The sequence below is a fragment of the Penicillium crustosum genome (assembly GCF_028827405.1).
Source record: "Penicillium crustosum strain IBT 35664 chromosome Unknown utg000003l_segment0_segment0, whole genome shotgun sequence".
Lineage (NCBI taxonomy): Eukaryota > Fungi > Ascomycota > Eurotiomycetes > Eurotiales > Aspergillaceae > Penicillium > Penicillium crustosum.
The window spans coordinates 4,339,820-4,353,033 of NW_026623124.1; the positions used below are offsets into that span (position 1 = coordinate 4,339,820).

At 51.1% G+C, this 13,214-nt stretch overlaps 7 protein-coding genes across 7 annotated transcripts; 4 read left to right on the forward strand and 3 right to left on the reverse strand.

The window, feature by feature from the left end:
- Positions 1–128: 128 nt before the first annotated feature.
- On the forward strand, positions 129–2,989 carry N7487_008725 (Cys6 transcription factor domain-containing protein; the record flags this gene model as incomplete). Its single annotated transcript, XM_056876455.1, has 3 exons — positions 129–210; positions 272–326; positions 391–2,989. The coding sequence occupies 3 exons, from the start codon at positions 129–131 to the stop codon at positions 2,987–2,989; spliced, it is 2,736 nt and encodes a 911-aa protein (XP_056728643.1).
- Positions 2,990–3,050: 61 nt separating this feature from the next.
- N7487_008726 (uncharacterized protein) lies at positions 3,051–4,692 on the reverse strand (the record flags this gene model as incomplete). The annotated part of the gene is made up of 5 exons (XM_056876456.1): positions 3,051–3,394; positions 3,464–3,579; positions 3,629–3,721; positions 3,783–4,237; positions 4,297–4,692. 5 exons carry the CDS (start codon positions 4,690–4,692, stop codon positions 3,051–3,053), a joined length of 1,404 nt encoding a protein of 467 aa, XP_056728644.1.
- A 241-nt stretch (positions 4,693–4,933) lies between these two features.
- Positions 4,934–5,403, forward strand: N7487_008727 (uncharacterized protein; the record flags this gene model as incomplete). The annotated part of the gene is made up of 2 exons (XM_056876457.1): positions 4,934–5,266; positions 5,323–5,403. 2 exons carry the CDS (start codon positions 4,934–4,936, stop codon positions 5,401–5,403), a joined length of 414 nt encoding a protein of 137 aa, XP_056728645.1.
- A 363-nt stretch (positions 5,404–5,766) lies between these two features.
- Positions 5,767–7,736, reverse strand: N7487_008728 (CocE/NonD family hydrolase; the record flags this gene model as incomplete). The annotated part of the gene is made up of 4 exons (XM_056876458.1): positions 5,767–5,863; positions 5,924–7,177; positions 7,228–7,479; positions 7,543–7,736. The coding sequence occupies 4 exons, from the start codon at positions 7,734–7,736 to the stop codon at positions 5,767–5,769; spliced, it is 1,797 nt and encodes a 598-aa protein (XP_056728646.1).
- A 784-nt stretch (positions 7,737–8,520) lies between these two features.
- On the reverse strand, positions 8,521–9,448 carry N7487_008729 (SDR family NAD(P)-dependent oxidoreductase; the record flags this gene model as incomplete). The annotated part of the gene is made up of 4 exons (XM_056876459.1): positions 8,521–8,607; positions 8,658–8,738; positions 8,787–8,894; positions 8,945–9,448. The coding sequence occupies 4 exons, from the start codon at positions 9,446–9,448 to the stop codon at positions 8,521–8,523; spliced, it is 780 nt and encodes a 259-aa protein (XP_056728647.1).
- Positions 9,449–9,666: 218 nt separating this feature from the next.
- Positions 9,667–10,215, forward strand: N7487_008730 (cupin domain-containing protein; the record flags this gene model as incomplete). Its single annotated transcript, XM_056876460.1, has 1 exon — positions 9,667–10,215. One exon carries the CDS (start codon positions 9,667–9,669, stop codon positions 10,213–10,215), a length of 549 nt encoding a protein of 182 aa, XP_056728648.1.
- Positions 10,216–11,066: 851 nt separating this feature from the next.
- N7487_008731 (histidinol dehydrogenase family protein) lies at positions 11,067–12,563 on the forward strand (the record flags this gene model as incomplete). Its single annotated transcript, XM_056876461.1, has 4 exons — positions 11,067–11,378; positions 11,443–11,489; positions 11,548–12,247; positions 12,306–12,563. The coding sequence occupies 4 exons, from the start codon at positions 11,067–11,069 to the stop codon at positions 12,561–12,563; spliced, it is 1,317 nt and encodes a 438-aa protein (XP_056728649.1).
- Positions 12,564–13,214: the final 651 nt, after the last annotated feature.

Here is a 13,214-nt window from a genome sequence, read left to right on the forward strand (position 1 = left end):
GGGACCACATTCCCCGCATTTCGAAGGTACTCTATACTTATCCTCCGCCTCTCGTTCAGCTTGACAGGATCATACGATATCCGTTGGTTTGATCATTGATGGCTTCTCCACGCGCTCCCCGGACCTCCATGCCCACCAACCTGTTCCAGTGTGGAACCTGTTCACAATCCTTCACCCGCATTGACCATCTAGGTCGTCACGTCCGCTCCCGTACGTTCATCTGTCGGGCCCTCCTGTGCAACGTGTTGGCTGACTTCATAGCATTGTGTAGATACACAGGAAAAGCCGTACCGTTGTTCCGTGTGCAACAAGCGGTTCGGTCGCGTGTGAGGCCCATTCCCTCGGTCATTAGACAAAGCCCGTCAGCATACTGACGTGCGGAATACACAGTGACCTATTGTCCCGCCATTCAGCTCTTCATGACCCCCACAGAGAGTCCGCCGGCACTAAGCGACGGTGTACCGAGGGTAATAGCGCGCCAATCCGCGTGTCGCAGGCCTGCGAGGGCTGTGCCGAGAATCACCTCCGCTGCGACGATGACAAGCCCTGCCGTCGATGTCAACGGAAGGGGATCCGCTGTAGCCTGCCCACTGGATATGTGGAGGGTGCTCCACCGACTCCTGTGACTCGGCTAGAGGCAAACTCTCCCGGCAATGCCAGGAATTCATCATCGCCATTACAGCAGCCACATCAGCCACAGCAGCCACATCAGCCACATCAGCCACATCAGTCACAACAGTCACAACAGTCACAACAGTCACAACAGTCACAACAGTCACAACAGTCACAGCAGCCACAACAGTCACAACAGTCACAGCAGCCACAACAGTCACAGGTTGTCGGTGCATTGGGCTTCACCAATCAAATAGAATCGGTGAATCCCGGCAACTTGTCCCAGCTGGCACCAGGTCGGGCAACTGATGTAGAAGCAGAGTTGACGTCAAGGCAAGATGCCTTGGGGGGATATTCCGCCGTACTCCCTCCAGACCAGGAGAACTCATCGCCAGATCTCTCCCCAATCACCAGGGGGGGATTGGTCGCCTTTGGGCTAGAGACTAATCTCGACCTGAGTATGGTCGACCTTAGTTTCCTCGAGTCATACAACGCGCGTGCGCCCTTCGAGTACGAAGCCGCAACGGCGTCCACTCTTGCACCGTTGGTGCAGGTTGTTGAGAACGAAACCACCCAGCCAGATCATGCAGCAAGAGAGGGTCAGTCCGTCCAGCGCCTTCGATGGCGGTTTGTGCCTGTGACTCAAGATCATGGCTATGCTGAACACGGTAACTTGCTACTCGGCGACCAGGTCGGGCCTGATAGCCCCCAAACGAGTCTCCGGAATTTGGACATGGGACCTGCTCCTGAAAATTGCCTCGACCTGGCGTCGCGTGACAAGATCTTAAGTATTATGTTGAGCCAGATGCCACAACCCTTCTCGCTAAACGCGGCCTCGTTCCCTTCTCCCGAGCTGTTGGATAGGCTCATTCGATATTATCTAACGGTGCCCTTTTCCAGCGCGGGCGCCTGGATCCATCGAAGCACCTTCACACCCAATAAGTCTCGCGCAGAACTCCTGCTTGCCATGGCTGCGGCGGGTGCAGTGCTTACTCCCGATTTGACATTGCGGAAGCTCGGGTTTGCAATGCAGGAGGTTGTCCGACATCGACTCCCCGCCGTATTCGAGGCCGACAACACCCTGATCCGAGATCTCGAGTTGCATCAGGCATTTCTCCTATGCCTGGAAATTAGCTTATGGAGTGCCAATAGTCGCAAGATGGAAATATCTGAAAGTTTCCGCCAACCATTGATTACCATGCTGCGACGCCGAGGCCGGTTTGATGCCGCCAGATATCCGGTCATCACCGTGCATCCAGCCGACACAGACCAAATCCTTGAGGACAAATGGAGGCTCTGGGTCCGAGAGGAGTCTATCAAGCGTTTAGTCTACCACTTACGGCAACACGACGCACATTGTTCCATGATGCTTCTGACCAGCCCCCTTATCTCCTACGCCGAGTTATCACTTCCTCTTCCGGCTTGCCCAGCTCTGTGGAACGCTCCTGATGCAAAACACTGGAAAGAGCTTCTCTGTGCCCAGCAGGCTAGGGGCCAATCCGTCTCACGCTCAACGCCTCTCACAGAGTATGTGTTGAACATGGATCTACTTGAGAGCCACCGCCACATGATAGACATGAGGCTGTCTTGCACTGCCGTACTGCACGCTCTGTGGGGTTTAATCTGGGAGTACCGACAGATGAGTTTGCTTACTAGCAATCGCAGTAACAGTAGCAACAGCCATAATAGCGCCATACTCGGTCGTTCTGGACTCCAGTCTGGCGGCTTGCTAATGGCATCGCGGCATCAGCAGCTCACTGAGATGCTAAACTATTTTGGCATCGGGTACAAAAATGAGAACGCCTTGTACTGGCACAGCACCCTGATGCATATGCACATGTCCCTCGAAGAGATCCAGCTTTTTGCGGTCTCATTTGAGCAGTCTGAACCAGTCGACCGGATTCCTCCTACAATCGAGGCATGGTCAGAGAGCAAGGAAGGCCGCCAGGCTGTGTGGCATGCCGCCCAAATCATCCGTGAGATTCGGGCCTTGGCACCGCAGTGTTTGCGTGACTTCGCCGCGGTTGCCCTGTATCACTCGACCCTGGCGATATGGGCGTATGGTATGGGAATAGTGAATCTAACGGACACAGCCACTGCGAAGATGCCCATTTGGCTTGATTCACCTGAAACCGAACATGTGCAGAGGTTCATTTCCTTTGGGCGAGGTCAGCCAATGCTGCATGGGGACACCCCCGAAGTTTCCACCGTAGACTTGTGCGATCCGACAACAGTTTTAACCTTGACCCTTCGGTTGATGTGCCATAATCATAGTGGCCCCGATGCCCATGAACCCCCTCTGGTGAAGAATATTGTGCATGCTGTTCAGAAGCTACTCGAGGTGACCACATGGTCCCGGCAGATAATCATTGAATAGATAACACTATTACTATGCATATTTATTCCCTACAAGAAGCAATGACTACCACCTTAGAATATTAGATGCGAGATCCATGCCTTTGCACCACAGTCCACGTCCAATAACCCAGAGCACTCACCCCCGCGAGTATCGGGATCGAGAACAAACCCAGCCCTGTCAGAATACCTTGCTCAAAGAACCCTACGCCTCCACCCAGGGGCCGCTGAGTTGGGGAGACCAGTTCACTCGACTGCAAAACCAGTGTACTCCGCAAGGCTGAGGCTGATTTGATACGTAGAATATCTGCGACTGATTGCGACAGCAGAGTAGGGCTGATATACTGTGGGCGAGGAACAGAGAAGATCGTGGTAGGATATCGCATTGATCGGTCGAAGGCCACTTGTTTGGGGGGAGTCGGTCCCACTAAAGGTTATAGAACTATGTTAGCCGTTCAAATGTTGTTTCAATGTTGCTTAAATACGACCCCCTTACCCAGGACTTCCACAGGGATGTGATTGACAAACGAGACATCCGCGTTAATGAACTGCGCCAAATATTTGGCAGACTTCTCGTGAGCGAAGACGTACGCTCCGCGAAGGTTTCCGACCCTAATAGACCAGTCAGTTTCTGGTTTTTCACGACACGCAGTTCACTCACATATTTGACAAATCGATGGCATGGTCTAACGAGCGCACGGTATGCACCAACAACCGGCCATCAGTAGGCTTACCCGGTAGCGCTTTGGGATCTCTATTTCAAGCTCTTTTTTAGCAGGAGTAATCGATTCCGGGAAGAATGATGGTAACTGTACAGTTTGTCTGCGTCCACAATTTTGCCTCTGCCCAGCGATGATACGATCCGTAGTCCCCCTCTTTCCCCTTGGTCTTCTTTTCCTTGCTGTCCCTCGTCTGATTGGATTGCACCTGCGCTCGGCAGAAAGGACACGCTTGCCTGCACCAAGGCCATTAGGAACGCTTCCTTGATGTATTCATTGACAAGGACTAGGTCGGGCGCGTAGGGTGACCGGCCACCGAAGCTGAACCGAGCTGCTACGAGTGCCTCAGCTGCTTGGTTGATGTTTGCTGTGCGATCCACAACAGCCACTACCTTCCCGGGTAGGTGGTTATCTTGATGAAGCCGCATATGTTGCGCTCCGAGATCCTCGTCCGTTGCTGGAGTCGAGACAAATGCGATTGTCCTGGGATCAAGCGACGACTCCAGAAGCTTCTTGATCAACGCAGGAAGGGCTTGAAGAGAGTTGGACAGCTTTGTAAATGACAAAGTTAGCGAGGTGTACCTTGTTGATTGTCGAGAGTGTGGCATACTTCAATAACGATGCAATTACCAGCAGTAATTGCGCCAGCGACAGCGACTAGGACCGAGTAGAAGACTGTATACCTTGTTGGAACAATGTATACAATTCCCACGGGGTCCCGTCGGTTGGCAGCATCCTCCCCTCTTGCAATAGCATACTCTTCCTGGAGTGCGCGGTCGATGTTCAAAGACTTATGGTACTCCTTTAAGGTGTTTAGTGTGAGGAGATACTCCACGGCGGCCTCGGAGGCGACATAACTGGTGTCAGCGAGGATGGCGTCCTGAATGGCGTCGGCTTTTTCAAGCAGTGTTTGCTGAACGGCCTCCAGCTGGGTTCGGCGAGTGACTATGTTGTGCATGCGGCCATCGAGGACAGCCTCACGAACAGCTCGAAGGGAAGCAGCCATGGCGAATTATTGAACAAAAATGAATAGATTCATTCACAATCAAAGATGCGAGCTTTGAATCCTTTGATATTTTCCGATCCGTGCTCTTGGCTGTCGGGTGTGATGTTACTTCGGGAGGAGGTGGGCCACATTCCCGATGCCGGGGTGAGTACACCCCCATTTCCGCCTGGCCATTTATATCGCATTTGCTTTGTGGCTACTTTTACCACATAGACATTCACGGACAAACAGGTCTTTCAACATGATTTCACCCGCATCAACATCCACCACCCCTACCGCTTCCGCTGCCAGTATTCGCACTGCCCGACTTCGGGTGCGGGGATACCCAGCAGATTACGATGTATACGAGTCCAAGGGGGCTGACTCGAACTCTCCATCACAGCAGGTTGGGATCGGAGCCACTGCTGGAGAAATTAGAGCCCATAATCCTGCCGGGTGGCCAGATGACTATCGCCGTATCCCACCGCACCGGCCGATTAATCGGCATCTTGACCAAAGCCAGCGAAGGGTGTACACAAGCCTTGGAGAGCGGGCATTTTTGACCGTAATGTTTACTGGATTGGAAATGAATGTGGTGAGTGGTTCCTTCTTCTGCCCACATGCCGGAGATTTATGTGCTAATTATGACAGGTTGCAAACCGTTTGTGGAAGGTCACCGGGGAGCGACTGTCTGAAAATTTGTTTACATATAAGCTGGGCGGCGAGTTTTGAGCGCGTAGCTCATAGTCGAAAGTACATCATGATATATAATTAACTTTCTGCATACAATATGTTTTCCGACATGCTACATATTGAAGAGGGGAACGTTCGAGGAAGTATGCTCTCTGGCATATGGGTCGATTCAGCAGCTGCAATTCAATTTATATCTCCCACGGCGTACAAAGGGAACCGGGGCAGCAGTTCAAGAAGGGAAATCAGAGAGGTGTAGGAGTGTGTATTGTCAATCTGTAACTATCTGCTACTTGTAACCTCCAAAGCACTAATTTCTAACATCATCGTCGCCTGCATAAATGAACGGCAAGGCGTGGCAGCAAAGCAATAAAGGCCATGTTCCCTCTGAGCCCAACTCACTATTTAATCATCCTTTGGTGGAATGATAGGCAAGGAGATGTAGTTTTGAAACTGAGGTCCGAAATGTATGTGATTGAGCCCATGAAACTTCTCCTTTGACCTATTTCAATTGCCCCATTGTCAGCTATCGTTTCGTGTTCGCTGTTGGTGGAATACTTACCGATCAATTGGGGAGTTATGCTGGAAGACGCCGCATCCCTGTGTATCGCCTGATGCAACTTCCAAAACGATTTTGCCTCCCTGTTCCACCACGACGTTTGTTGGCCAAATCTCAACATCCACTGCGTATATATCACCCACAATGACTGGCTCCACGTCCGTGCTCACATAGTTTCGCTGCGGTAGCCATGCACGGTGCTTGTGGTGATTGGGATCAGTCTTGCGCAAACTAACACGTAGCCAGCCCTTGGTTAGAGGTACAGGGTCGCCGGCAGTGCCCGTGTAAAAGACCTCCTGACCAGCCGGAGAGATATATCGCAGCGTGAGGAAGAGATCAATGTCAGAGGGGACAATCTCGCTGTCTGGATACGGGGTGACCGAAACGTTCAGATGTGCTGTAATGTGACCGGTAATCTCTGTCTCTTGCGTAAAAGGCTCTGTCTCAACTCTCACCAGCTGCGGGTTGTCGAGTGTGCCTAGAGCAGGATAAGAGATCTTTGTCACGGGCAAGTCCTTGACTACAGTCTCGTCACTGGTTAACCTTCCGTCGGTGTGCAGGAAGAAAGGGGTGTACTGCGTCCGGGCAATGGGCCACTCGTTTTCGCTCCGCCGGCGGTATGCCTGCTCGGCCTTCGCATCGTTGAAGCCAACGTCTCCCTTGCGCAGGATAATGCTCACAGGGGGCAGCTTTCCAGGAATACTCCAGCCCTCACGATCCTCATCTTTGAGGAAAGCATCTAGGAAGCTGCGCTGGACCTCTACCTCCGCTTGGTAGTAGAAGGGCAAATCGTGTCGACCGGTAATGAAACGCAAGTATTTTAGGGGGGATCCTGCCCACGTCCAGCCCTCGACATTGCCGCGCAGATGTAGACAAATCCCACCCCAATTGGCAACGCTAAGCACGGGCACTTGAATATCACCCATGTTATACTCTTTAGAGGCGTAGTATGGTTCATCGCGGAATCTGTTAGTCACATTGTCCTGATTTTGATCGCGACGGTTGGCAGCCAGTTCCTCTTCTGATAGATTGCCCTCGATGGTGTCGGGCCCCCAGTTACGTGCAGCACGTCCTGGTACCCCGTACTGGTTGGTGATGACTTGACGGTCCCACCAGAATTTGATGAATCCATTTGATAGAATGCCACCTTGTCGACAGCGATCGCGATAGTAATCTGACATCCCCTCCCAAGGAATTATAGCTGCCAGCCCTTTCGGCTGCCGGGCAGCGACGCGCCACTGACTGCCTCCGTAGTAGCTGCCGAGGGAGTTAGATCCATATAAATTACAGGAACAGAGAAATCTCACCTGATACCCAGCAGACCAACTTTTCCTGAGGACCATTTTTGCTCCGCCGCCCATTCAATGAGGTCAAAGAAAGCCTCACTCGTTCCTCGGGACATGGTATCCAATACGCCAGGCGATTGACCAAGGCCTCGCTCATCAGCGCGCACTACCGCATAACCATGGCGGGTCCAGAATCCGGGATCAGGTGTCTCCCACGCTGAATGTGCCGAGTGGTGCTCCGGATTGACTTCGGCGAAGGAGGCGGGATGGAAGCTATTTCAGCACATCAGTAAAGAAGGCCGGTATATAGGCAGCGGGAGATTTCTGGCTGGTTACTTTTCATAATGGATGTCTTTCCCATAGGGTCCATACGTCACGATCACTGGAACACGCGCATCGGTCTTGGGTCGATACACATTGCAGCGAATAAGACCACCAGTCACTTTGGGTCGAACGGTGACATTCTCCTCGAAGATGTATGGGAAAGAGGTAGTGTCCGTCTTCTGGATATCGCGGATAGAATTAGGCATTGTGTCAAAGGTTAATTGGCGTGGATAAAGGATTGAGGAAAGCAAAGTTAATATTAGCGACAGCTTCAATCCAAGCAATCTTCCCATTGTGTTCAGCTATATAGCTAACTATCGCATTCATACATGTGACCTCCCCCGCTCTTTCCGGGCCGTCGGGACCACTTCGGGATAGCCGCTAAGATCCCGAATACTGTAGCCGACGGTTTTTGTGCCAGAACAAGATGGTTTTTTTCTGGAATTCGTCCAGGCTCATGTCGGCATTGGATCCACCCCATCCGCTGGTTTTGATGCCGCCTTAACGGAGACTGGGCTCATCGTGAAATCTCATGCTGTTGATATGAACTGACATGGTTTTCATCTAATTCACCAGCGCTAATCCTCAGGTTGTATCGCAGATATTGTGAGTAAAATCTGGTCCGTGCAGTCCATATCCCGTATCATTGCTGATGCTGATGGCCTGCTGATCAGCTTCAATCAATTTCAGACTAGCTGTGAGGCCGAAACCCTCAAATGGCACGGCCCAAGACAGGCTTCGTGGCAGAACAGGCAGGGACCATTTTTGCTGCTGTTACGTCCTTGCTGGTCAACTAATGGGTGACACTAGAGGATATCTAAATGACTTCTCCTGTGCCAGGGATGGTGTTGATTATATTTTAGTGGGAATTATGAAGGGGGAGGTCTCTTGGGTGTATACTGCTGTGTTATATATTTGCTGTTTGTAGGGGAGTCTAATGCCGTGGTCTGGTCACTGCATGGCCCCCAAACTATGTATTTTCTTGTATAACTAGAGCGAAAAACCAGCATCAATCACAGCATTCATCCCAGTGATTGACCGAGACATGGAAAGAAACTTTACGTGTTCCGCGACGTCCTATGTCCTTGTCAGCAGCACTATATAGAGAGTTCGCCAAAGAGACTCACCTCGGGTGTTGCGAGTCGCTTTAGCACATTCTTCTCCTCAACGGCCTGGATCTTCTCAGCAGGAAACCCCTGTCCCCAGTCCTTGTCTTCATCAGCATGTAGTTTGAAAAAGCCAAAGGAAAGACTAACCGTCATGAGAACTCCTGGTGCTACCGAGTTGACACGGATCTTTGGCCCAGCGATGACTGCCAAACTCTTGACCAAGTGGATGAGTGCCGCCTTGGTTACGGCATATGCCTGTGTTCATGTTAGCGTCTACTTTGCGTTCGTATAGCGAGCAAACACACCAATGAGCTTCCACTGGGCTTCACTCCGGCCACACTTGCCGTGGCAATGAATACTCCTTCGCTGCTTTCTAGGTACGGCTGGCAGGCCCGGAATAGACGGAAGTGGCTCTTGACGTTGACATCGAAACATCGATCCCAGTCTGCCTCATTGTCCGCATCTTCCAGGTTCATAAAGTCGGTCATGCGCGTCCATCCTACATTTGAGACAACAATGTCTAGGCGGCCCATTCGATCCACAGTCTGTTGTACAAGTCGCGTCATTTCCACCCGACTGGCTATGTCAGCCTGTATAGCAGTGAACCAAGGGCCCTGACTGTCGACTGTGCCATCGCTGGACTGACTCCGCAGCTCGCTCAGCTCGGCGATTAGCTGGTTAGCTGCCTTAGCATTGTTATGGTAGTTAATAACGATGCGTGTGTTGCCCTGGGCAGCAAGGGCGCGTGCGACAGCAGCACCAACTCCACGTGACGCTCCGGTAACGAGTGCAACTCTAGGGAAACCCATAATTCCTACTTGTCTCTAGAGAATAAGGGAGTAGAAGCTAATTGTATGACCTGGTCGTTGAAGAGCCGGTGTGGAGGGCGTTCGGCTCCACCAACCCGGGGTTTTACCCCCAACGAAGGCCCGAGACACGAGCGGGCATTTGAAAAACCCCATGAATCTTTTTGGAGCTGTTGTTGTCTTCATCCTCCTCTAGAATTCGAACAGCCCATCGCCGCAAAATGGAAGACAATGGATTGCGCTCCGTTAACCGATACATCACCAACCACGACGCCAACGGCGTGACGGGCTTTCAAGAGCAGATCCCCGAGGCCCTGAAATGGCAGCAGATGGCGAACGGAGCCCGCTTCTCCTTGGCATATGCGACCAACGAAATCCCCGTCCAGCTCAGTGATGACAAGGACCTCAGCGTCTACAAGTCCAACCTAGAAGATCTGCCTGGTATCACCATCCCCGGCGGCACCGTCATGCGTATGGTCGACATGAACCCTGGATCCATCTCGCCGATGCATCGCACTATCAGTTTAGACTACGGGGTTGTCTTGGAGGGGGAAGTAGAGTTGATACTCGACTCTGGGGCGACACGACTACTCAAACGGGGGGATATCGCGGTGCAGCGTGGCACCAACCATGCATGGAGGAACGTGAGCAAGACAACTTGGGCACGCATGCTATATGTTCTACAGGAGGCAAAACCGCTGGAAATCAATGGGAAGGCTTTGGAGGAGGATTACGGCGGTGGAATGGATGACGTGAAGCCGTCGAAATGAAATACCAGGGGACGATCGAATGTGAAATAGAGACGCTACTAGACTATCATGTATACGGATTGGTAGTTAACTTCGCCACTTGCTACTATAGTAAATTACTATCTGGCGTAGGAAATAGCTATCCAGAACTCCTTCACGGATCGTCCAAAAGCTCATCAGCCAGCGTATTTCACCACGGAGCTGCGCAAACCACAGAGCTGCGCACCCCAGAACACGTAGTAAAAACAATAAATCACGAAGTGATATTTCGACAACCAACCCTTTTATTTAATTTCATTGCTCGTCGATAGCAATTGATGACTAGGTATTTTTGGTATTATGTAGCAATTTTGAATAAATTGAGAAGTCGCATTGTTATGGTATCGAAAAACACATTTTTGAACTTCAGAAAGAATATATATCTCATAGATACCATATAAAAAGCATTAGACTACAAGTAAAGCTCATATAAACAACCGTTGTTGAAATACCATGTTGTACTTTATCACTTTTACACTGTGTTCTGGGGTGTGCAGCTCCGTGGTGAAATACGTCATAGTAGGAGCGGCAGGATGTAAAGCCCCCAGGAGGGATTGTTGTTCAAGTCGGAAAGAAGTCCGATATGAGCTACCTAAAAGCTAACACGGACTTTGTTCCGATCAGCTGAAAGAAATATCCTCGGGCGGTTAATGGAAGCACAGCCTTACACCTGACGCCGGCAAGGTGGAGCCGACTGCGACGGAATCTCTACTCATTTACTATACCATCTTGATCCTCATAAGAGATGGTACAGCCTCGATATTAGTCCTACGTCGAAGCAAAAGGACACAGCTCAATCGACATTCTCGTCAAATAATCTATCTACCCACAACATGCCCGCCAGGTTCCTCAAGTCCAAGCAGTCCCCTGTTCCGGGTTCAGCGCAGCCGGACGTCGGCTCTATTGTTCGCAGCGTCATTGATGATGTGCGTGCCAACGGCGACGCTGCTGTGCGCAAGTACTCCGAGAAATTTGACAAGTGGTCTCCGGCCTCGTTCAAGCTCTCCCAAGCAGACATTGAAGCGTCCATTGCGCAGTGTTCCGCGCAAACCATTGAGGATATTAAACAAGTGCAGGATAATGTTCGCGCTTTTGCCCAAGCTCAAAAGGATTCCCTCAAAGACTTCGAGTTTGAAAGTCAGCCAGTAAGTGCTCTTCATTAGGTAGAGAGGTAACAGAAATGCGGAATGGATTCTCTAACCGTTGTAGGGCGTTATCCTTGGTCAAAAGAATCTTCCTATCAACACGGTCGGAGCGTAAGCCATGCTGAGCATCTTAAACAGTCATGAACTTTCTCGATCTAACATTGGATAGCTATATTCCCGGCGGACGATACCCTCTCCTTGCATCGGCCCATATGACTATCCTGACGGCGAAGGTTGCAGGTGTCCCTCATGTTATTGGTTGCACACCCCCCATTGCTGGCAAAGTACCGCATGCCACTGTTGCGGCAATGTATTTTGCAGGCGCCGACGAGATCTACCTGCTAGGGGGTGTACAGGCAATCGCAGCAATGGCCTTGGGCACGGAATCTATTCGAAAGGTTGACTTTATTGCTGGACCCGGAAATGCCTTTGTCGCGGAAGGCAAGCGCCAGTTATTTGGTGAAATTGGTATTGACTTATTTGCTGGTCCAACAGAGATCCTTATTATCACGGACGAGACTGCCAATCCATTCACTGTCGCAACAGACATTCTGTCGCAGGCAGAGCATGGACCAGACTCGCCCTCAGTGGTGATTACCACTTCCGAACATGTTGCGCGCGAGTCTATCCGTATCATTGATGAGATTCTCAAAGGTTTGAGCACGGCGGATGTCGCTGGTGTTTCATGGGCACAACATGGAGAAGTGATTGTCGTGGACTCGATCGAGGAAGCTTGGAAGCTGGGGGATGAATATGCCAGTGAACACGTACAGGTCTTCACACGTCGCCCACGCGATGCGCTGGACAACATGACCGCTTACGGTGCTCTCTTCCTTGGCGAGAATACTTGCGTTTCCTACGGTGATAAGGTCTGTCCCTCGCCACACCTGTGATGATGAAGGTTCCGCAGTGATTAACATTGACTAGGTGATCGGAACCAACCATGTCCTGCCTACTCGAAAGGCTGCCAGATACACGGGAGGCCTGTGGGTAGGCAAGTACCTGCGCACGGTGACATACCAAGAAGTCAGGAACGACGTGGCCAGCGGCGAATTGGGTCGGCTTTGCGGACGGGCAGCTCGGGTGGAGAACTTTGAGGGCCACGCGCGCTCCGGGGATCTCCGCGCCCATCGGCACTTGAAAGATGAGTTTGCCTGGATCAGTACTGCAGAGGGAAATTTGTAGTCGTTGGTCAGGTGTGCTTAGTGGACTACCTGCAAACTAGCTTTCTCTATTCAAATATCAGAGTAGTGGTATCCATGAACATCCTCGTTTCTTTAACTGAATGACTAGTAGATTATTAAGCCCTGGTTAATCACCACGGAAATCCCAGTTAGTTAATATCAAAGAATATTACCAAAGTCTTGATTATTTTGAATCTCCAGAACTCATATCCGATGTATATTTAAGCCCAGCCTTTTCACTATAAATCAAGACGTCAGACTTTTATGCTTTCAACATCTCTTCACTGCCTTAGTAGTACGATTTCTGGAGAGAACTTCGGGATTCATAATTCATGCTCTGCTAGATTGAATATATTACACTAAGGTCGGGTGGTATGCGCCAGGGCGAGGATAATCTCTCTAGGAGGGAGGGGGAAGGAAAAGCGCGACTAGCCCATAATCCGCCGCCCGCAGAAGTCACTGGAATCCTGTATTGAGAAATACCCGAGACAGGAATTTCCGCAGAGTTCGGAGTTCTGAGCGATTGAGGTCGACCCCCTTCATCCGATGTGGTCCCGACAGCCCGACATACCCGCCCCGGATTACATTTTGAAGAGGGAAGGGTGGGGGAAGGGGGCTCAACGGGCCGCACAAGACCAAACGTATGAAGTAT